This window comes from Periplaneta americana, chromosome 11 (genome assembly GCF_040183065.1).
Source record: "Periplaneta americana isolate PAMFEO1 chromosome 11, P.americana_PAMFEO1_priV1, whole genome shotgun sequence".
NCBI lineage: Eukaryota > Metazoa > Arthropoda > Insecta > Blattodea > Blattidae > Periplaneta > Periplaneta americana.
Genome location: NC_091127.1, coordinates 42,534,373 through 42,558,877, shown reverse-complemented (window position 1 = coordinate 42,558,877; position 24,505 = coordinate 42,534,373). Strand labels below are relative to the sequence as shown.

Sequence of the window (24,505 nt, the reverse complement as noted above, 5' to 3'; positions counted from 1 at the left end):
ACAATCCTAATAGTGAGAATTTATTCGGTATAATAAGGAACGCCACTGGTATGCGCAAATAACGTTACCATCATAACGAATCGCCTCATGCCGACAATGCGGCTCTGATTAGTTCTCGTAACTTCCACTTCTATGGTAGCCGGAGGATGGCTGTTTATGAAAGAACAGCACGGTTATAAAAATGTGTTTTCTGACAACATGCTACGATGTTGTATGCAAGGATGCTGCGAAAGTCTGGGATTTTATAATATGAAAATATTCTTCTAGTTTAATGACAAATTATTTTTTTTCACTTATTGTTAAAATAGCCGGTGTATATTTAACTATTTACTACACAGCTGTAATAATAAGAAACGAAACCAGAAATAGACTTTTGAGTAGCCTATTCTATCGTGGCCTAGAATTTAATATTTTGCAATGTTTCGGGAACTACCTACAGGTCAAGTTCATAGGTATGATAGGTACGACTACAGGGGTCGCCCACTCGTAATGTCTGGCTGCTCTGCAACAAACCAACATTAATACTTTGTTATTGTGTGGCCTACATCTAACCTTCTGACTACAAATTTCTGAAGTCAATTAAGACAACCGAATAACATGAACACATCGACCCTCCCAAGTACTAACATTGTAACTCATTTTTTACATTTTTCAGGAGATGAAAATGAAGTTTTAAAATGATCGTGTAAATTAGTGTATACAAAAATGTAGAGTAATAATAAGATTTAACATACAATTGGGAAGGTTTAGAGCTATACAATGATAGTACTGGGAGAAAAGAAACAATTTAAGACCATATTAACTAGAACAACTCAAAACCATAAAAAATTGAGTTACAATGTTAGTACTTGGGAGGGTCGACATAATAATAATAATAATAATAATAATAATAATAATAATAATAATAATAATAATAATAATAGGCGTAATAGATTTATTATAGATCCGATTTTTTGTATTCGACAGATGTTGGAGGAAAAAATGGGAGTATAAGGGTACAGTACATCAGTTATTCATAGATTTCAAAAAGGCATATGGCTCGGTTAAAAGATAAGATCTATCTATCTATCTATCTATCTATCTATCTATCTATCTATCTATCTATCTATCTATCTATCTATCTATCTATCTATCTATCTATCTATCTATCTATCTATCTATCTATCTATCTATCTATCTATCTATCTATCTATCTATCTATCTATCTATCTATCTATCTATCTATCTATCTATCTATCTATCTATCTATCTATCTATCTATCTATCTATCTATCTATCTATCTATCTATCTATCTATCTATCTATCTATCTATCTATCTATCTATCTATCTATCTATCTATCTATCTATCTATCTATCTATCTATCTATCTATCTATCTATCTATCTATCTATCTATCTATCTATCTATCTATCTATCTATCTATCTATCTATCTATCTATCTATCTATCTATCTATCTATCTATCTATCTATCTATCTATCTAATTTATTTATTAATTTATTGCTAGTAAGTTTGAAATGAATACAAAATAATAAATACAATAAAAGATAAACTAGCCCACTCCTGAATGAGTAAGACTCGTGCTCAGGAGGGGATTCCAATACAGACAAAAATAAATTTAAAATTGAGAGTGAATACAAATTAAATTGTGTTTAATATGTTATATTCTTATTGAATTTAGTATTCCCAAGAAGCTAGTTCGATTAAAATGTATCTCAGTAAAACTAACAGCAGAGTTCGTATAGGTCAGTTTTTGTCGGATGTTTTTCCAATTCACTGCGGGCTAAAGCAAGAAATGCACTAGCACCTTTACTTTTTAACTTTGCTCTACAGTATGCCATTAGGAAAGTCCAGGGTAACAGAAAGGGTTTGGAATTGAAAGGGTCACATCAGCTGCTTGTCTATACGGATGACGTGAATATGTTGGGAGAAAATCCACAAACTATTTGGGAAAACAAATACCCATACGTAAAGTGTTTGTCACATGATGCGTTCCGGTTTGCGGGGGCTTGGATTCTCTCACAACAATCCACGTTCTACCGGTTTGCTGCTTTCTTTAGACTCAACCGCATTCTACTAAATCGACGAAGCAGTGTATTGTGTTTGTACAGAACTCCAATTATAATCACAAATTTACGCAATTTATTTATATAGTCTTGTACTATGTAATACCGGTATTTGAAATTCTACACTCTTGACATATAACCACACCAGAATACAAATGCTATTGGTTTTACAGTATAAGAATCATTTCGTTAAATGTTATTCTTTTCTTTTCGTCGTGTTACTAGAGTCAATATTTCTAAACCCCTAAATAAATTTTGATATGAATATCACTCTATAATATTTTCAGGTCTTAAGTGTTGTTATAAAACATTTTTCTCTTTTTTTCAGAAATTTGTGAGCGAGGGAAGCACTGTTCGGGAATGCATAGACAAGTGCACAGAGAAGGGTAAGTTAAATTAGTGCAGAAATATGATACAACTTTATTTCCTTAAAATAATTACAGAGAGTTTCTCCATCCCTTAATTACAACAAAATTTTAATCATTATTTCTTGAACTGTAATAAAATGCGTGATATCAGTTATTATAGCCTATTTTCGACAAGTCTCTTAATTTTGTTATCAAAGATTTTCGTTGTCTATTTACTTTTTTATTTTAATTGAGAGGAAAATGGGAAGAGAAGTTTTAAAGACACGCGAAAACGAGTCCTTGCAAGGGAGTTCGAAGTTGAAAAAATTGAATATGTGAGCTCCAAGTCTGTTGACCACTTGACTCACACAGGGTTTCGCTGCTCCGCTGAAGGAATTCTAGAAAATTTTGAAGGGGAAAAAACCGAAAATGGACGTAACCTAATAGCCACCCCACAAAGGAGGAGGTGGGGAGGCGTTGGACCTACTTTCTTATACTCCGCCTATACTCTCGGAATTATTTACGTAATCGTGTAATCACAGACATTCAAACGGGTACTAGGAGTTTCCTGTTCATTCCTGTGTGTTTCATTCACTACTGAAGGCAAGCAGTGGCGGTATCATGTCGCTCTACAAACTGTGTCTCTACAAGCAGTAAGAGGTGGTTTCGTAAAGAATGAGGAGAACTTTTTTGTTGTTCTGTCGGACAAAATGTAATATGTTTACTTTGCTCAACGGTTCAATTAAGAGTATATAGAAACATTAATTACCACGCTGAATAATGTATTATTATTATTATTATTATTATTATTACTGACCACTGAGTATGTGTTTCTATAATTCTTCTGTACGTACATGAATACTGATATTTTTAGATCATCTCCCTAGAAGAATAAAATTATTAGGTTTTATCTCAATTTTAATCTTCTTAATCTTTAGTTATTCATTTAATAATAATATTGTAGAAAAATTAATTCAATATTATGTGCCAACGAACTATTAAACGCTAGGAAGTGACATGTCATAAATCATTGCCAGGAAGAGTAAAATGAGATAAATAAATGTAAGGAAGTCAGCTACCTAATGAGGTTTGAAATATCTCGTGCTCTAAAGCCAGTTAATAGAACAGAATTTCTCAAAAGCGTAATGATTAAAGTAGCTTAAATAACTTGTCCATAAGAAGTTTTTAATTTTGAAAAACTACGAAATTCTCGACCAAGTATCGAGAGAAGAATTTAGAAAATTCCTGATTATATTCAAGAGGATGGTTAAAAAAGAAGCAAGAAAAATCGTATATTATTCACTGGCTCTTGATGACAGCAGTGATACAGCAAAGTTTGAGATTTTTATCCGCGGGATTGATCAAGATGTTAGTACAAGAACCACCACTGCTTGCAGTTTTCATGCCAAGTACCTTTCTTCCGTCTCCTTACTTCATAGGCTGTCTGTCGCATGTAATCACTGCAGCTCGAGTTTTGGTCACCGCTGATATAAGTACTGTATTATACATAGTATAGCCCCTTATAAAATTAAACACATTTTATTTAATCCAATGATTTGTGATTATTCGTGTTCACGACATACACTGATTTACTATTCAGAGTACTGATATAATATTTAAATAGTCTTGTATAGAGGGAGTAAATGTGCGGAAACATTCCTTACACTACAATGTTGTAAGTCTTATTTTAGCTTCATTAAATATACTGTGCATGAGGGTTGTTTAGAGTAGATAAACTTCGCACATAAATGTAAAGCAAAAATAATTATTTTATGACACTCTGTATTTAGGCTATATACTCTAAGATTTAAACCTACATTCGTTGCCAAACAATGTATTGGCCCATCTTGAAAATTGTCGTATATTTTCAGCAACGTTGTTCCGCTTATCTGTTGCATCTCGTAACTGATCTTCCGTTTTAAATCTTGTAGGTCATCTGGATTGGTTTGGTAGACCCTCCCCTTCAACTAACCCCATAAATAAATTCAAATGGGTTGACGTCAGGGAATCTTGGAGGCCATTCAACTCTCGCTTTTCTGTAATCCATTTTTATGGAAATTCTTGACAGTTGTGGCGATTTACAGCACCATTGACGCAGAACGCAGCTTTATTAGAGAACAATGTTTTTCGCATAACACACAAAGTCATCTTCAACAAATTCTTGAAAAATCTTGTACTCTGTATTGTTATCATTTCACTATCACCGGATTGGAGATTTACATACCATGATTCATCATCACCGTCTCAATCACCAATACCATAAACAGTAATCAAAATCTATAATGAGTTACACGAACACAAGCCACAGACAACACCCAATAGGAAACAAGAACTCAACAATAGTAAAAACGACCTACTAGTATACTCACAGATAATAAACACGCGGTATTACCAGAGATGTTAAAGTGTGTATAAATAAAAAATAAATATATAATATACTTACTTACTGGCTTTTAACGGACCCCGAGGTTCATTGCCGCCCTCACATAAGCCCGCCATTGGTCCCTATTCTGAGCAAGATTAATCCAGTTTCTACCATCATATCCCACCTTCCTCATATCCATTTTAATAATATCTTCCCATCTACGTCTCGGCCTCCCCAAAGGTATTTTTCCCTCCGGCCTCCCAAATAACACTCTATATGCATTTCTGGATTCGCCCATACGTGCTACATGTCCTGCCCATCTCAAACGTCTGGATTCTATGTTCCTAATTATGTCAGGTGAAGTATACAATACGTGCAGTTCTGTGTTGTGTAACTTTCTCCATTCTCCTGTAACTTCATCCCTCTTAGTCCCAAATATTTTTCTAAGGACCTTATTCTCAAACATCCTTAATCTCTGTTCCTCTCTCAAAATGAGAGTCCAAGTTTCACAACCATACTGAACAACCGGTAATATAACTGTTTTATAAATTCTAACTTTCAAATTTTTTGACAGCAGACTGGATGACAAAAGCTTCTCAACCGAATAGTAACAGGCATTTCCCATATTTATTCTGCGTTTAATTTCCTCCCGCGTGCCATATATATTTGTTACCGTTGCTCCAAGATATTTGAATTTTTCCACCTTTTCGAATGATAAATCTCCAATATTTATTGTTCTATGTCGTACAATATTCTGGTCACGAGACATAATCATATACTTAGTCTTTTCGGGATTTACTTTTAACCCTATCGTTTTACTTGCTTCAACTAGAATTTTCGCGTTTTCCCTAATCGTTTGTAGATTTTCTCTTAACTTATTCACGTCATCCGCATAGACAAGAAGCTGATGTAACCCGTTCAATTCCAAACCCTCTCTGTTATCCTAGACTTTCCTAATGGCATACTCTAGAGGAAAGTTAAAAATTAAAGGTGATAGTGCATCTCCCTGCTTTAGTCCGCAGTGAATTGGAAAAGCGTCAGAGAGAAACTGCCCTATGCGGACTCTGCTGTAAGTTTCACTGAGACACATTTGAATTAATCGAACTAGTTTCTTGGGAATACCAAATTCAATAAGAATATCATATAAAACTTCTCTCTTAATCGAGTCATACGCCTTTTTGAAATCTATGAATAACTGGCGTACTGTACCCTTATACTCCCATTTTTTCTCCAAAATCTGTCGAATACAAAAAATCTGATCAATAGTTGATCTATTACGCCTAAAACCACACTGATGATCCCCAATAATTTCATCTACATATGGAAATATATAATATAATAATAATAATAATAATAATAATAATAATAATATATTTATTTAATCTGACAGGATTAAGGCCTTCTCTTCCATCCCACCAGATAGCACATATAAATACAAAAAAGAAATACAAACAATGATGAAAATAATACAAATTAAGTTAAAGCCCTATAGAGGGTCAACAGAGTGAAAAGAACACTATAGAGCTCTCATCGAGCTAATATATATATATATATATATATATATATATATATATATATATATATATATATACACCAACACACTGCCTAGTCACGAATCATGTTTATTTGATATTCCAAGAACAGAGTATCTGAGTTTCAAAGTTGAGAACATTTGCTTTTGTTCTTTTTTTAATTGATGAACATTCGAGAAAATGTGGGTTTATTTTTTAGACATCTTGTATAATACTCATGATTTGAATATGGAGGTCAAATTCTTTCTTCTCTAAATACTTAGGTTTATAATTATTAATCATTTTAAAAGTGTTCATTAATGCTAAACAGAGATAGATAGAATCATGTCTTCTATAAAAGTAACAAATACCATACTGACAGAGGCGGCCAATAAGCTGTGACCTCAGTCGATGCAGTCTAGATTGTTACCTGTACCAAAAAAGCACTTGTGAAAGTTTATTGATTTCTTTCCGTTAGAAGTTGATAAGTTGAAGGACTGCGTGCCAATAAAGTTTTCATACCCTTGTTGCTCACTTTCTGAAAATAAACTAAAATCCCAGCATTTCATTGCGCTGTTTAATGCGCAGCCGTACATAAAACGATTCTAAAGATTGTGCTAAACTAGCAGCTTATTGAGGGGTTGGAATGTAATAATTTTACAATAGGATCTCATGGTCAAGAAAGTAGACTTGAGATACAAGTCTGTGAATGTCAGGAAATACAACATGAACAATATACGAATGAAATAGGCCTTAAGAGTATTTTTAGCAAAAATTTATGTAGGCGAAGATTACATGAACTTAGACCTATAACAATTAATTTTGTACAAATCTGGCTTTCAGGTAGTAGCTCCCTGTAAAGCAGGTTTGAATAATTTCAAGGAAAAATTGTTCCGGGGCCGGGTATCGATCCCGGGACCCTTCGCTTAGCGCGCGAACGCTCTACCGACTGAGCTACCCCAGGAACTATACACGACACGGCGCGCTAAGCGAAGGGTCCCGGGATCGATACCCGGCCCCGGAACAATTTTTCCTTGAAATTATTCAATTAATTTTGTATTACACAAAAAGTTGTTCGAACTAATGGCCACCACTTTGGCGCATTCTCCCAAATATCCTAGGCTTCTACCGAACCACATCGGATGCTGCAAATATCCTGGCTAAAAGTGTCTCTGGAGTCTTACATCGTTGTCTCGTAAACAAGGCCTTTGATATGCTCCCGAAATAAGTAAGCAACATGTACCAAACCTGGAGATCGGACTGGCCATCCAATCGGACCTCTACTTCCGATCCAATGCCAGGGATATGCGAGTCTTACAAAGTCTCGTACAACCACGGCAAAGTATATTGACACAGCTGACGCACGATAAATCGCACATTCTCAGATAGATCTGGAGCAATTAAAAAAAAAAATAAATAAATAAATCCTCCATTAAAACGTGGCAACAGAATATAAGGTGCAAAGTATGATTATATCCGTAATATAGATCCTGAAATTACGAGCTTATACTGACTGAGGATTACTTTGGAGAGCACATATTCCTATCCGAAAAATGTTACGTTTTGATCCCTCTATAAGCTCCTTCAGTTTGAGCACAATCTTTTTAAACACCCGGTATATAATTCTTCTAGAAAAATTACTGCACAATTTTTTGTATATTTAGATTTAAGGTTGGACAGTTTACCTCATTTTTCTTCTTCAAAATTCTCTCCATTCCTTCAGTCAGACAAGTGGTCAACTAACTGATCTCAACAAACGTATAGTCGGTCAATCCGAAGATCCCTTGCAAGAACGCGAAAAGCAAGCGTAGGTTTTAGATTTTTCTTTCTCCGTTTTCCTCAATTGCTTCATTGTCTTTTTTTATTGTTCCTGTCAGTCACTCGATCTTTCATTTCCGTCTTCTCTTAGTGCAAGAGTGATTTGTGTACTTGCAGAAACGTGGGGTACGAGGATTTACTGCTGTAACGAAGATGGCTGCAACTCCAGCGACAACATGACACTGTCGCTTACCGCATGGCTCTGCAGCATTGCTGTGGCCACACTGCGACAAATAACATCATTCTAATGATGATTCAGGAAAACACATCTACTTCCTGTTTTTTCTGCTGAAGAAAAAATTAAGAAAACTGCTAAATTTATCCGAAAGAAGCATTTATCTTGAAATAAATAAGGAGAGATCATCACGGTAGAAGAAGAAATTTATCGGTATAATGGTGCCTATTTTATAAGCAAAATAAACTACGGTTTTTTAATAGCCTGTTGCTAAAGATACTCATTCTTTGCATATAGCCTATTACTTTTAAAAATATCATGAAAAAATGTCAAATTGAATCTCCATTCGAGCTGTCATTTGCCACATAAATGTGCTTATCAAAAGCTTTTTTTTGTATGTAGAGGTTAAGCCTAAATCAGATTTGCAACTGCTAGTGTTCATGAAGCAATCCGTTCTGTATAAACCCACTATATAATAAATCAGTATGGAGGAAAAACAACCAAATTCTGTTCACGAATTCAATGTAGTATTATTCACTATCACTTGAAGCGTTATTGCAATAGAACCTGAAACAGTAACTTTTACAAATGCAGCGCTAGTTCAAAATCTGCAAGCCATGCCAGTGAAAATTAATTCTGACACTAAATAATAAAAAGAACATTTTCCAAACAAAAAGACTTTCATGGAACCTGCAACTGAGATCTCAGTGTGTTCTTTTTAGGTTTATACAGCATCCCAGTTCAACAAAATCCTTTTGTCATGGATGGTCTTGAAGACAATTCTTCCTAATTTTCGGTAGGAAGATTTATTTTCACTTACGTAGTTCAATTTTTTTTGTGAAACTCAAAAACTTACTGATGTCATTCTGCATCTATAAATATTACTTGTCTATGGTACTATAAAGATTGGGAAATGAAATAACAGTTTAATCTTCAGGTTGGCTTGTTATACACTCAAATTTTACTTTATGAATGCCAAATGCTGTAAAGTTAATTTAGGCTATTCCTTGTATAATTTTTTACTTGAAACTGTGGTAACTATGGTTAAGAAAAATTAAATTTTACAGTTTTAATACTCACAAGTTAAACAATTTTCAAATAGCTACCACAATTTCCTATTTATTTCACGCTACGTTATGTATTGCCTTGAGCAGTTGATTTCCATACAAAGTCTTGAAACGTCTTCAAACAGAATAATCAACTGTTTAAGCGGTTAATGCCATTGAAAATCGTGTACATAAGTTTTCTCTTATTCCTGTAAAATATGTTACAGAAAAGCACATTTATTACGTTTACTTGACATTGTGTGTATGTGAACGTTGTATTTTGAAATCAAACAAGTTTGCAAATAGGTAACAAATCCACAAAATTCACTGGACCACATAACATTAAATGACATCTTGCGAATGGTATAAAACCGTGATAGATGCAACTAAATTTGAGAGAGGTTGGGATGTCAGGCATCCATCCCAAATGGACATTTTTAAACGAAATAAAATCATATAAAAGTTCTTAATTTATTATAACCAACTTAGTTCATAAAATACATGGAAGTATGCATGTATAAATGCATCCATGTATTTTATTTGTAAGGCAAGACGTGGAGTTCATTTAATAAGGATGGTGACTAAAATAATGGAATTATAATTATTTAAACGTTCAATAAAATAAGTTTTATTTCAATGTATGTATTAAAATCAACAATTGACAAGAAGTGTAAAAATGGTAATAGAAAAACGTCGAATTCAACTTTTCATCATATGGTGATCATTATAACAGCAAATGTAAGTTTTACACAGACGCCATTTGGAAGTTAATTGTTGATCTGAATACATATTCATTATGGATTGTTGATTTCAGCCTTAACTTTAATTAATGGCTTTGAACTGCAGCACATTTCGTTTGAAATAATAACATTCAAACTTTGTTATTTTGTACCATGTTTATTATTGAGGTCTGAATTATATTTCTGTAACCCTTTGTGTGACTAATAATCATGTTAGCATATCAATGTATGTTTGATGTTTTGATTACGTTTCAACAAAATGTGTCCATAATGATTTTTAGAAATATTATCACAATCACAATACATACTAGAGATAGACCAGACAGCACAGAAATAAATTCAGTTGACGTATGATGTGTTAAAAGATTTCCTAATTTTATTATGTAGCACACATATCAACAAATATCTTGTTTACCACTTTTATATGTTTTGTCGTAACTTCACATTATATTAAAACAAACACGAAATATAAAACTGCTAAATATAGCAATGATAATATTTCGTGACAACTGGTCCCTAAATTTACCTCCGAATGAGTATTAAAATACGTATTTGTAAATATACTGTAGAGAGTTACAAAACATTTAGATAAAATAATCTGGAACATGAAAAAAAAAAAAATATTTTAATTGTCTCCAAGAAAATAATTCTTACGGAACAAGAAGACGTATTTGATGTGCTTCGAATTAGATTCTATACTTCGTTCCATATTGTTTCACAGGAGAAGTAAACATTGTCGGCAGAGGACGAGAGAAGTATATTGCTATTTAATCAATAGCAGAGTTCTCATTCCACGCTTGATTTGAAGTTAGGCGGAGGTAGAACGCTTCAGACCACCCAACTTCAAGTCAAGCGTGGAATGAGAACCTCTGTCATTAGTTGAATAGAAATTATACTTCTCTCTTTCTCTGCTGGCAATATTTACATCTCGTGTCAGACATTATTGAACGAAGTATAGAATTACGTGTTCAATGCGTGGTGGCAATAAAATAATTTGCTCTGCAATGAAAATAAATACGGGGTTCCATGTAGTAGATTTACGGTACAGAACTACCGACCAACGATTTCTCGCTTAATTAAGTTTTCTGTTTTAAGGACAAATGTTTCTAACTGATGTTCGTCTTAATTGAAGAAGTTATATCTATACTATAGAATCACAGACAAACAAAAAGTTAATAAACGTGATAAAGGACGGCTCTCCGAAGTGTATAAAAGAAAATACGAATGCGACAAAGAATAATAAAGAAATTTCGTTGTGTTACATCTACAAAAGTTATGGACACAATATGTTGATCTATATTTCAATTTATTTCTTTCTGTTAACTTTTGCAGTGAGTGGAAGGAACTGTTCATATTCTAATATTTAAAAAATATTTCAAATCAAGATGGTACTTTCTAATATCTAGCGATCTAAGGGAACCGCGGGTATACCTTTATCCTGCTTTTTATTATTAAACATACTGTAAGTATTCCGCACTATATATAAATACATAATATTACTACGCATAAGTAAAGAACGCAAAGTAATGTTAGGGTCTATGAGAATAAAAATAATTATGTGTACGAATATGTAAATGTTAATGTATTTATATGCTTATTATTAAAGAAACTAAATATGGTAGCTAGATTTTGAAATATTACGTTAAGTTATTTGATATGGATCTTTTTCCTACATGCAGTCTGGTTACTGAATGAGGAGATGTATTTGATAAGTGGTCGCCACTCTTCGTATTTTGCTGAAAATGTGCTCGAGAGATTTGAAGTGGAGAAAGTACCAAAACAGTATGTAATATCAATTTCACAGATTTGCACGTAACTGCCTACATAATGTGAGGACATATTTTGCAAAGTACCTACAATAAATTGTATTCGGATCTGAATCTTTATGTGAAATGAGCAATTTATTCCAAGGGAACGTAACAGTTTTATAATCCACTAATTGCAAAGTCCACAGAAAACATTATCTAGATCTATTTTCTTACAATTTAGGGACTACCGTCTCTTGTTATATTCATAGTATATAAATTTCTTGAACATTAACATCTGCACCTAAGTCTTAAAATATTTTTATTTTAATCCTAATGGAATCGTGTACAATTCAATCATATGTAGGCCTACATTTCAGACATATATTGGTCTGAGTACTACACCTCGGGTTTTAAGGCACTTAAAACTAACTTTTACGCCCCTAAAATAGGCCATATAATTTCAACCAGCTAAAATACTATTTTATGGAGCTAAAATGTAACTTCTATCCATACAAACTACGGTAACTATAAAAATGGAATTAATTAGTGAGTATTAAACATTACGGTATACAGTGACAAAAACAATAAAAAATATTGCGGGTAGAAATTTTATTTTTAAGTCTTAAATTATGAGTACCGGTTCGTAATTTTTCATAAATTCATCGGCCTCATTGCTCTAAGGCTGCTTACACATAAGTGCTCATATTACAATTGAGGACCTGGATACAATAACAGCGTAAGTCTGCTCAAGCTTTTACTGCATAAGCATCATTTTCAAAATCCTTAAACCTTCTGCTCTCTGATAAACTTCTTCTTAATTCCGTACGCAGCTCCTGGAGATCAGGAGCTTACAGAAATGTTTGTCATGTGCTACGCTCTTATTGCACGGAACAAAACTGATACCTCGGCTACAGCGTGAATAGGACAAAATGCCGCCTACTAGTGAGACTTGTGCGAAAACAGTGCATAAAAGTGAAGATAGAAATAAAAACATTAAACTGAATCATAATCATATTAATTAATTCAAAGAATCAGACAAACCTGTTTTCCAATCACAGTGCATTCATGTTTATGTGATAAATTAGTCAAAACTTGTATTTAAATAATATTTGGGCATTCCATGCAATAACAGCGTATGTTAAGAAAATTTAATTACTTATGTCCTTGAAATCATGCAAGATATGCAAGAATAAACTTTAGAAATGCCTTATCTGATTGTTAGCAACAATCTGTGTAACATTTAACGTCACACTAGGGTTTATTGTTCAGTTACTCGAATTTAAAACTTTGTGTTTCAATTTCTCAAAATACGCTGTTATTGTATCTAAGTCCTCAATTAAACTTAATAATTTACCAACGAATTTACAATTAACACATTATTCATAATTGGCACTGCAATACATAACAACGTTTTTCTCTAATTTTCTATTCTGAAAATTTGTCTTTCCTTAGACACAACCATTTTAATAAGCGAAAAAAATTCTTCCCAGTGATATCGAAGCAATGGATGCATATTTAAATCTAGCAATATTTGCCATGATGATTTCTTTAGGCAGAACCACATCCTCCCGATTCATTATATTCCCACTATCTGCTCAAGTGCTCAACAAAATCAGACACCTTTCAGAAATGTATTCACTGCTACAATAAAACTAATACAGGATATTTGAACTATATCCACTTCATGATATTCAAAAGTTTCTCTTTCACTGCTACACGAAAATTTATAAATATTATACATACATAAATAGAAATTGACAATTTTAGGCTCTAAAACATTAAAATAGATCTCAGTGGACAAAATAAGCATTTTAGGCACCATAAAACCTTTTTCAAACATACATATTTTATATAAAATGTGAAGATATTTAACTAGTTTTAGTTTATCCCTACCCAAAAATAGGCATTAACCTAAAATCCGAGATCTAGTGATTACGTATTCCTGGCAACGAAAAGAGAAACTAATGAACAAATGTACATTAAAAATGGTTTTAAAGGAGCAAAAAATGTAACGAAGCCTGTAGCATATTTATAGACAAATTATAATCCTCTTCATTCGTATAATTAAAAATATCCCAGTATAAATAGTAATCAAAATTGTAGTAAATTAAATTTATGCAACTTATTGTACACCATACTTTTACTGAGAAAAACTGAAGACGTCTTTTATTATTAGAGAGAAATAAATGGGGAACATTTTATGTCACTTCTTCGTAATTTAAATTCTAATATACTATAACGTGAAAGTGATTATGAAGAGATCAACATTTAATAATTTGCTAATTTTATTACTTAAATGTTTAATAAATTCATATGTCGAATTTTAAAATAACACAACTTTAAATTTATTTGGTTAAAATAATTGTAATTTTGTACTGAAACCATTATCCCTGTGAAACCAAACGCATTAACTTGAATACAGAACCAAACTTTACTATCTGAATATTTATAATAAGTAATGGATCATTTATTGTGTTGAGATAATTTAAATAAAATGTATTTATAAGTAGTATCTGAGAGAACAATAAAATAGCTCCAAATGTATTTTTCTCCAGAAAAAATGTATTGCTCTTTCACATAAAGACAGTCACACATATTACGAATTGCTTCCTAAGATTAAAAAATTGGTGTGTTGAAATTGACATGAGAGATAAGAAATCAACAGCAGACGAGCGAATTGCGACAGCCTTAAATGGAACACATCAAGCAAAGCATGAAAAGAATAGCCCCTATTGCTGAAAAGTAACTTTATATTAAATGTAGGTTCGTAGCGCCTTCGGCAAAAAAGAGAGACGTAGGATTCAGAAGAAAATCACAGCTCTTCGCGATAAGTAATAATTGTAGTATAAAGTCTTGTGCACAATTTAATTTAATACATTCTTTGAAGAACAGAACTTAGTGCTTTCTTCCACGTAAAGCTTTCTTTTTAATAAACATGTCTTAGTGGATTTAAATGTACTTCTTAATTACAAGCTTAGGGGCTGAAATATTGAAATCTATAGATTTGTACATCTTATTGAGAATAAAACAATTTTTTGCAAAGCACCGGGAATTTAAAAGTGTAAAGAGAAGTACGTCAAAGATAACATTTAATGAAACATATTCTAAATAACATGAACATCTTTAGACATAGATTAATTAAACCTTTTTAGACATAGAAAACTTTATTTTAGTAAATTTTTATTTGACGAAACAATACTAAACATTTTTCTAGTCAACCTTCGCTCATTCATCATTATATGCCTATGAAGTGTCTTCCCCCCCTTTTCCCTGCCTTTCATTCTTCTGTGTAGAGAATCATCCGCCTTCATCGAATTCCATCACCTTTTATGTGCATTAAGTTATACCTATTGTTGATATAGATATCATTTTGTACTATTTGAAGGTGACCAGACGTATGGTCTGCAAATTTCAATTACCGTTACATATGCGAGTGTAACTTCTATTATCATTGTACAATAAATAAATGCTTTATATTTATTTGTAAGTGTTAAATATTTGCTGAGATGTGTTATGGAAGTGAATAAAACCATACTCGTAAATACGTATAAAAATGAACAACATTGAGACTGATACTAACCCTTTGAGTTACAGCACTTACCTCAGTTGTCGTACTTTACTAAGTAGATGGGACCATAAAATAATCTTTAGAAACTTTTCGAAGTTATGTTGTTTTTATCTTTTCTGTGGAATTCCTTAGAGCTTTAATTTTTTTTTCATTTAAAGTTCCGAAAAACAACAAAGATCACGTAACGCTAAATTATTCCGGTTATCATAAATAAATTAATTTTGTTTGCCTCCTTTGAAATTACTAATAATAAATTAATTCATTTATTAATATTTTACACATTAATAGGTACTCGAAATCAATATTTTTTCCACAGTTTAAGTTTACATCAAAATCGTTTTATACAGGGTGTTTCCAAGGTGATATTACAAACTTTCAGGGATGATGGCGAAGGGCACATGTATCAGTTTGAGATAGGGAACCCTGGTCCGGAAATGACTGAGTCGAAAGTTATAAGCAAAAATAGTTGTGTGGAAATGGAATTGAATTTGGCACCACTTGCCCTCCTTCCCTTAACATTTGGAACAGTCGTGGAAAAATGGTATGGGCCGGATGTCTCCTACGTGGGTACTTTTCCCGATACAATCTGTGAGCTTGTCTATTGTTCCCATTGGCTCATCCGTATTCTAAAATCAGGTCTGCTTATTCCGCTCTCGTGTACTCCTCCATTTCACTAGGACTGATCGACTGGACACTGCAATTTGTACAGTCGATCAGTCCTAGTGAAATGGAGGAGTACACGAGAGCGGAATAAGCAGACGGATGAGGCAATAGGAACAGTAGCAAGCTCACAGATTGTATCGGGCCTAGTACCCACGTAGGAGACATCCTGCCCATACCATTTTTCCACGACTGTTCCAAAAGTTAAGGGAAGGAGGGCACGTGGTGCCAAATTACAATTCTATTTCCACACAACTATTTTTGCTTGTAACTTTCGACTCAGTCATTTCCGGACCATGGTACCTTATCTCAAATTGATACATGAGCCCTTCCTCATCATCCCTGAAAGTTTGTAACACCTCTTCGGAAACATTCTATATATAGAAATATAACAACACAACACACATATGTATTGAAAAGATGCAACATTCGTATCTTCTTAAATTATACAATGTCTAAAAGTATTATCTTATTTCGCTACTTTTAATGTACGAATCTAATTAATTAAGAGAAATCGAGGATAATTATACATTTCTATCAATTAATTTATGTCAAATATAAGGTTAAAACTAAATATTTTGTTCCAATTTTAATAAAATGTTACGCAGTTTATTGTCTCGTATTTATAGACTAGTTTTATACTTACAAATAATTACATTCTAAAGTCATGGACCGTCCTAGGCAAATTCAGTACATCTGGTCACCTCAGCATCAAGTCCAAAAACAGTTGTGTTGCATTATGTAATGAAATATCTAAGTGAAATGCATTTCAGTCCATCAGTAAGCTGCATGCTTTTGACATTTATGTACATAATGAAGGTTAATCTTGGGTATTTTACCGTGGATTCTGGTAATCAGTCTGTATGCAAAAGATAACATTTCGCACCCAACTTCAATGTCTCTCTCTATGCATAAGAAAAGGCTTTTTCGTTCACTCGTTCATACACATTCTTAATATTACTCATATTTCATTTAAGTATCATAACATACAGTGTTTTATGCCTTGCATTACACATAAAATAAAAAATTCACTAAAAATATTAAGTTAATTTTTTTTTCCTTTATCACATTCCACAGAGCTATACAGAGTGGTTGGTAAATTCTGCACCAAAATGAAACTGATAATAGATTATGAGAGATTTGGAAAATCTAAATTAGATTTTTCTCTAACATTCACCGTTTTAGAGGAAAGCGTTATATTTCTAAGAAGCATTTGGCAACATCACGGCTACTGCAATAACTCTATCGAGCACGGCCTGCACTCCTTACTTTCCCCTCTCCTTCTGTTGTACTCAATCGGTGACACGTTACAGTGTGCTGCGTTGCAAGATTTATTTTAACGATTCTCGCAATTATTCAATTTAAATTCATGGCTAAACGGTTTAATTTGCAAAAAGCAATGGAGATATTAACTATTTAGATTATTTTTACTTATTTCTATCGGGCCATTACCGCTATAGAGCGCTGCAAACAATGGGAAAAGACTATTTTTTCCTGCTTACCGGTGCTTCATCGAAGGAAAAGTGCAATGAAAGTTTTGTTACATTTAACATGTAGAATCCCCTCTTAAATTTTGGTGCATCGGTCCCCTTCCACCCTGTATATCACACTTTCAACACTTTGTTGTTTCAAGAAATAATTGGAAGTTATATATATATATATATATATATAGTAACCTCATACATTATATTCTCCTAATTTAAGTTTATTTACAGATTTCTCGTAAAATATTTTAACTTGAGTCTTTCTAAATGCGTGTGTAGTAATGCAAGCTCTCTTCAGACACTATAGATAGAATAGTGCAATACGCTAACAAAAGAACTCTTCTGCAAGTGATACGAGTTTTTGTAACAACATTTCTCTTGTTCGTCAGTTATTAAATCATAAAAATATTCGTAACTAATATCATGAGAAACTTCAAAGTTTTAGTATAAATAGCTGACACATGCAGTAATTTCAAAACTGAGAAACAAAATTAAGTGTCAGTGATCAAATTGTTCTCAAATATGTGATGTGAAATTTGTAAAAAGTGACAGTAGGAGAGTGACATATGATGGACGCTAAAGTGTCCAAACAAATTATGTAATAGGCTTCTACTAAACTAAAACAAATGAAAGAAAAAGTTGGCTAAATGAGTGAATGAGTTACTAGAAACTCGCTTAATCTATTTCTGGTAATAGAAGAGAGATACCGGTACCTGCCGTTTGAAGATGAAAGGAACAATAATTTACATTTATTGATATCCTAGCTAGTATTAGCACCATTATTATAAATAACATATTAACAACATTATTACAAACTTGAAGAATAAAATTATAGATTAAGTAGAGGAAGCTATTAAATTCAAATTCAATGTGCATATTTCAAATTCTTAACGGGCGTGGGTAGTGATACCTGAGCGATTAAAGAATTTCAGTACAATATTTCTAGGCTTTCAGTATTCAGAATGTAATAAACATATGCATGGTTATACAATCAATAATTCTGAATTCAGTGGTATAAAGGACAAGTTATTAATTTCGTATTCAAGAGTAACTGATAACCTCTTTTCCTAATTTTCTAAATGCACCTCAGTCTTCTGGTACACATTACTTGCTACAATCTTCACTCATATTCTTTGTATTTTTTTTAAGTTGTCAAGTAATATATGTTGTAAATTCTAAAGCAAAATTTAGTTAAACATTTCACCCTTAGCGAAAGAGAAAAAAATTTGAACTTCGATTAACATTTTTACAATTTCCTTCAATGAATATATATGTTTTCCCCACGTGTTATGTGTGTGATATTCTTAAACCCGTAGGTCTACTTCGAAGAACAGAGGCTGCAGAAAACACTGTAAACATTTCATGTAAACTGATTCTGTAGTTTCAGAGAAAAATGCACTTAAATTTCAGAAATATAAACTTACGCAAAACTTCATTTAAAAAAAAAAAGGATCTATGAATTACATGCGCCTCCAATTTTAAAGGGCTTATCTGCAGAGATACATCCCACAACATATATTGTTTTAAAAAGCAAGTTTTGTATTTTTTAAAACACAAAATAAAAAAATTGTTTTTTTGATCTCTAATCATTACTTGGTTCCCTTAAGGAGGTATAAAGGCTAGTTCACAGTAAACCGAGAACGGAAACGACAACGAGAACGATAACGGAAATAATGTCAAAATAAGTGTATTTAAATGTGAGCATTCACAATAGTTAATTGTGAATGCTCACATTTAAATACATTTATTTTAACAATATTTCCGTTCTCGTTCTCGTTGTCGTTTCTGTTCCCGGTTTATTGTGAACCAGCCTTAACATTTACAACGTCATTAAAATAAGGAAAAGGTAATAAAAAACGTATGTCCATACGATACCAACAAGTGCTTTAATTATTGCGTCATTTTGAGAATCGGAAAGCAAGAGTAACGTCAGTTACAGTAACTGAGTGGTTGTCATCAGCGATTTTTCATGTTGAGTGGAATTACCTTGTAAATCCCACATCATAGAGGAGTTGTATATTTAATGCTATGCATAGCAAGCAGATGAACGTATCAAGCGGTGCATTTTACAACACCGTTAAGCAAGATTATACAGGCTGTAATGTAACCCCCTCAATGTAACATGACCCATACTCATCTCTTCGACGAACTCTGTATCACAAATATTCTATTCAGTATCACGGTTAATTACTGCGATCGTAATGGAGAACATCTGTCATTTTGTGCGACGAGCGAGGTCTAAAATGGAAGAACATAAAATTCAGTTTTAACTCAAATTGTCACCAGTCTCGTAATACAATATTTTGAAAATGTTAATGACTTGAAAACTAGTAACATTACGCTTCTTATTTCAAATGGTAATGAAGAAAATTGTATTTGCATGCACAGAGAACGGACAGGATGTAATTCATTAATTTTATTCGGTTATTCCTTGAGATATTTAAAACAAAAAACTGTAATATAAATATTCCTCGTTTTTGCTTCCTTTTCCAGATAAAAATTGTTTCAAAGCGTATTTTGGGAAAACCATTGATTTAATTCCCAATATGCTCAGTAATTTAAAGAAAGCATTATATTATGACAATAAATTATTGACAGAATTTTAGTTTTGTCCTTTAATTATAGGATGGAGTTATAGGATGGGGTAGCTTATTTAAAACCAATTTTAATCCACTTTATTTATTACAGAAGAAAATAATTAAAATATGTCTTCATAAACCTATTGATTTTCCATCTCAAAAATTGTTTTTTAGACTTTAATGTTCTTAAAATAAGACAAATTTATTATATTAACAAAATTCATACATAAAAATCGAAATACTGTTGAATTATATTCTCATAGTTATGAAACAAAAGGCACGAATTCTTTAAGATTATTTGAACCAAAATGCAACACTGCTACAGTATTTAATCGTAGTAGTAATTTAGGCCCAAAAATATATAACAAATTTATATTTAAATATCCTAATCTTATCAATTCTAATACTTCTAATATTAGAATTTAAAAAGTTATGTATGGATTTTATAAATAATGAAAAAATGTAAATTTAAATTGATGCATTCTTATTGTGTAGTAGACATAAGACAAATTGTATTGTATACTTCATAATTTCAATTCAGGATTTCGCCCCTGAGTACGAGTTCTACTCTTTCAGAGGTGAGCTAAAGCGTTTTCTGTTTATATTATATTTTATGTTAAAATTATTAGCAAAAATAAATAAATAAATAAAATGTGCAGGAATTTGATCCCAACAAAAGTATCTAAAATTTTAGAATGTCTTTTAGAACGAACGGTTACATTTATTCCAATGAAATTTCTGCACATTTTAAAGACAAAACTAAAATTATTTCAATCATTTATTATCGTAATATACTGTTCTCTTAAAGTGACTCGGCATATTGAAAATTAAATCAACGGCTTTCCCAAAACACGCTATGATATATTTCATATGAAACAATTTTATCTCGAAAAGGAATAAAAACGAGTAAAATTGTATTAAACCTTTTTATTTGAAATATATCCAAGAATAATATGCTGAAATTAAAGACATTGCTTACAGTTCATCCTGTATTTACGAGAAAATACATTTTACTAATTAAAGTAGTAACTTTCTTCGGGTACAGAAAATTCTCTAATAAATAACAAACGAAAAAAAAACATTATTATTATCATTATTATTATTATTATTATTATTATTATTATTATTAACATTATTTCTCTTTATAGCGTGAGAATACTGGTACTTTTTACTAACCTAATACAAGTTTGGAAATATATAGGAAACATACGGGACCATGGCCACTAAAACAAATTAAATTTTATTAAATCTATTGTAATTCCTATACTTTAATATGAATACTCAAATAGTAATAAATCAATATTTTAATTATAGTTCAAGCTTTACATAAAATGAAATTTAAATTTTACACGAAAAAAATTCCGAAAGTGAGGTTATAAGATCATAAATGTACGTTCATCTAATTAGTTATGCAATTGAAGAGCATAAACAACTGCAAAAAAATTCCAGACTAAAAAAAATTTGAACAGATATGAACATGTAGAAGATAAGATAGTGGAAGATGGTAAGACTTGCAGATGGGTCAATTGCTATATCAAAACAGATGTTTCACCTAACCTCGAAAGAAGAGATAAAAAAACAAGAACGAAAGAAAATATTAATTAAAAGTAATAAGAGAATTACTAAAACCATTATCGGAAACGATAATAGAATCGTATCTCACTTCATTTTAAACATTTTTCGCTTTGTCAAGATAATCCCAAAATCTTAATTACAAAAAAAAAAAAATCTTGCAGTTTAATTTGTAATGAAATTTCACATCAAAGATAGTTATATTAAATTACTCCACCTCATCTTACTTAGTTATGAGGTACTTCTATGACTGTACAATCTCCAGTTAATACACTAAAAGAAGTAAACCATGAGAAAAACAGATATTAAAATAAACATAATAGTACATTTATGAACATTGAATGCAAAAGAGAGACAAGAATAATTTAGAAAGCATGTGTCTATGCTAGGAATGTTTGATTTTGTTCTTCTTCGAATACAAAAAAAAAATCCAACAGGCACTGATTAAATAAATAATTAGACAATGGAGATAAGGATCTGTAAAAGAATACCACGAGAACGTAATGCAAAATATGTCAAACATAATATTAATAATATTAAGGCATAAACATTAAATCTTACGACTATAATACAAGGAATTATACCTCATGAAACTTTCACCTAATATGTATACAAGAGAACGCCGCTACACATTACCCATAAAAACGCTAACTTCTACATATTCGCTTAGTTTGTTACTATATTCAAGCCAAGAATCATACTAATGTATCACTACGCCGCGGTAAGCAGAAAAGATCAAGTATACAATAATGTATAGGTACATTAAGGTTTCTTTTAATCTAGCATAAAGGTTAATCAATGTATTGTACTGATTTGAATTGACATAATATGTGTAAAAACATTAGTTAAAATGAAATATTTACGGGACTATATATTATAACGTATATTGGCTTTGGCTGTACAACCAATCACAGATCAGTCAGTGACGTCATATAGTTTAGGTCTAGCAAGTTTCTTGGCTTGTATAAAGTACGAACGCACGCAGAATATGTTACTAATTTGTATTTAAGACTCACGTTTCGTAAACCTGCTAATTAATAAGAAGGAAAATTACCTTCCTGTTAGCAGGTTTACACTCTAAGCGAAGATATGGAATTTTGCAGTACTGAATAGACGCTAAAGAATAACTTTGCATGGATGACCATCTTAAAAATTGTTAGTGAAAAATTTAACAATTAATATGTTGTCCTGTACTACAAAGGCGTTATTTTATGAAGTTCCAATTTATCTTTGAATAGCAGTCACTCACACAATTGACAATTTAAGTACTTTTAATGGAAACATTATGCCGTGTCGCTCTAATTGGTCACACCTATTCGCGATTTAAGTTAAATTAGATTTCTTACTTTAAAATTAATTTTACCCCTACCCAAAAAAAAGAAATTAAAAATATATTAATAACAAAACTGCCACATATCAGGAAAGGGTAAATAGGCTTTCATTTATTCATATTTTTCTTCCCAGGAGCTTGTCTGTTACTGCAAATCCGACGTTCTCTAATCTTTCCTCAAATAGGCATTATGAAATGTATTATAATTTTATCGTTTCGTTTCTCACTATTCCTGTATATACTTTCAGAATTTAAAAATGTCCAATAGTATTAAATAAACATTTTCCTAATATCTGACGCTTAAATATGCTATGAACTGAATTAGAAGCCCATGTATTCATTCAAATTCTTCAGCTGTTCACTGTGTATTTGATCCGCTGTCCCTCTATGATGGATTGGGTGGGAAACAGTAAGCTGGAATAAAACTGAACATCCCCATTCTATTTAAACCCGTGCTCGGTGACCAGTTCTGTCACAAGAAAAATCCTCTGTGATAGATGACGCTGGAATAGCAGCTGGAATGCGAATGTAGTATAAAAATTTTGGAAGTGCTTAAGCATGTACTATAAAACTCACCAAACTCTGCTCCATACATTTTTTTGCAAGAAATTAAATATGCGATGCAAGGTTTTTTAACTGCGATTATGTATGTTCAAAATTTCATTAATAATTAAATAACGATGTTATAAACCCGATGATCATTGTTTTAATTACCACTGAAGAAATAACACCAGCAATTCCTATAAGTAACTGGATTTTTAATTTGTACTGTGTGATTTATAATGTAATACAATGAATTCGAATTTATCTAATTCAGCGGTTCTCAACCCTTTTCAATGAAGTGCCGCTATTTTTAATCTAGGACAGTTGTACCACTAACCAAATTTATAATGGCAAATCGTCAAGTGTCGATCCCAGGGTCATTATAAAAGTTCCTATGCTCCAGTACCAATAATTGATTGCTTTATTTGGACGTGTTTAATTAAAAACAGTTACTATTTGAATTTATTTAATAGTGTTCCATAAAATATACAGAAAACCAATGGTACGCGTACGATAGGTTGAGAATCGCTGGTCTAATTGTCAAAAAAGTGCATCTTACAGTAACTGTAAGTTAAAAACTAGAAACTTTAACTTATTTTAAAACGTAAATAGCTATGTTTTATCATTATCATTATCATTAATGTTACATCCGAGAAATTTCATAGAAACAATGTGATTATATAGAAAGTTATGTGGTATCGAAATAAAAGGTTAGAATTTTTATAACCAATATATATTACATCAATCCAATGCAAAACTCAAAATATGTTGCATTTTGAAGTATTTTAGACATTATTTACATTTTTATTAACACCATATTTCAACATACAGTACATAATTTCAAATATATGATTGAAAATTAAGAAGTAAGTCATTCTTCTTTATTGTTAGAGAGCTGTTTCATGCAAACGCAAGTTTACAACATATTCAGTATATTTTATAATTTAATATT

At 31.9% G+C, this 24,505-nt stretch overlaps 1 protein-coding gene and 1 non-coding gene across 2 annotated transcripts in view; one reads left to right on the top strand and one right to left on the bottom strand.

The window, feature by feature from the left end:
* Positions 1–13,999, top strand: part of LOC138708968 (toxin S6C6) — a 212,963-nt gene extending 198,964 nt beyond the window's left edge. The window contains exons 2-3 of the mRNA XM_069839374.1: positions 2,396–2,453; positions 8,226–13,999. Of these exons, the coding sequence (XP_069695475.1) occupies positions 2,396–2,453; positions 8,226–8,356 (189 nt within the window). The 3' untranslated portion in view covers positions 8,357–13,999. The remainder of the gene's footprint in view (positions 1–2,395; positions 2,454–8,225) is intronic.
* Positions 7,182–7,255, bottom strand: TRNAS-GCU (transfer RNA serine (anticodon GCU)). The gene has a single exon. It is a non-coding gene; the product is annotated as a tRNA-Ser (tRNA).
* Positions 14,000–24,505: the final 10,506 nt, after the last annotated feature.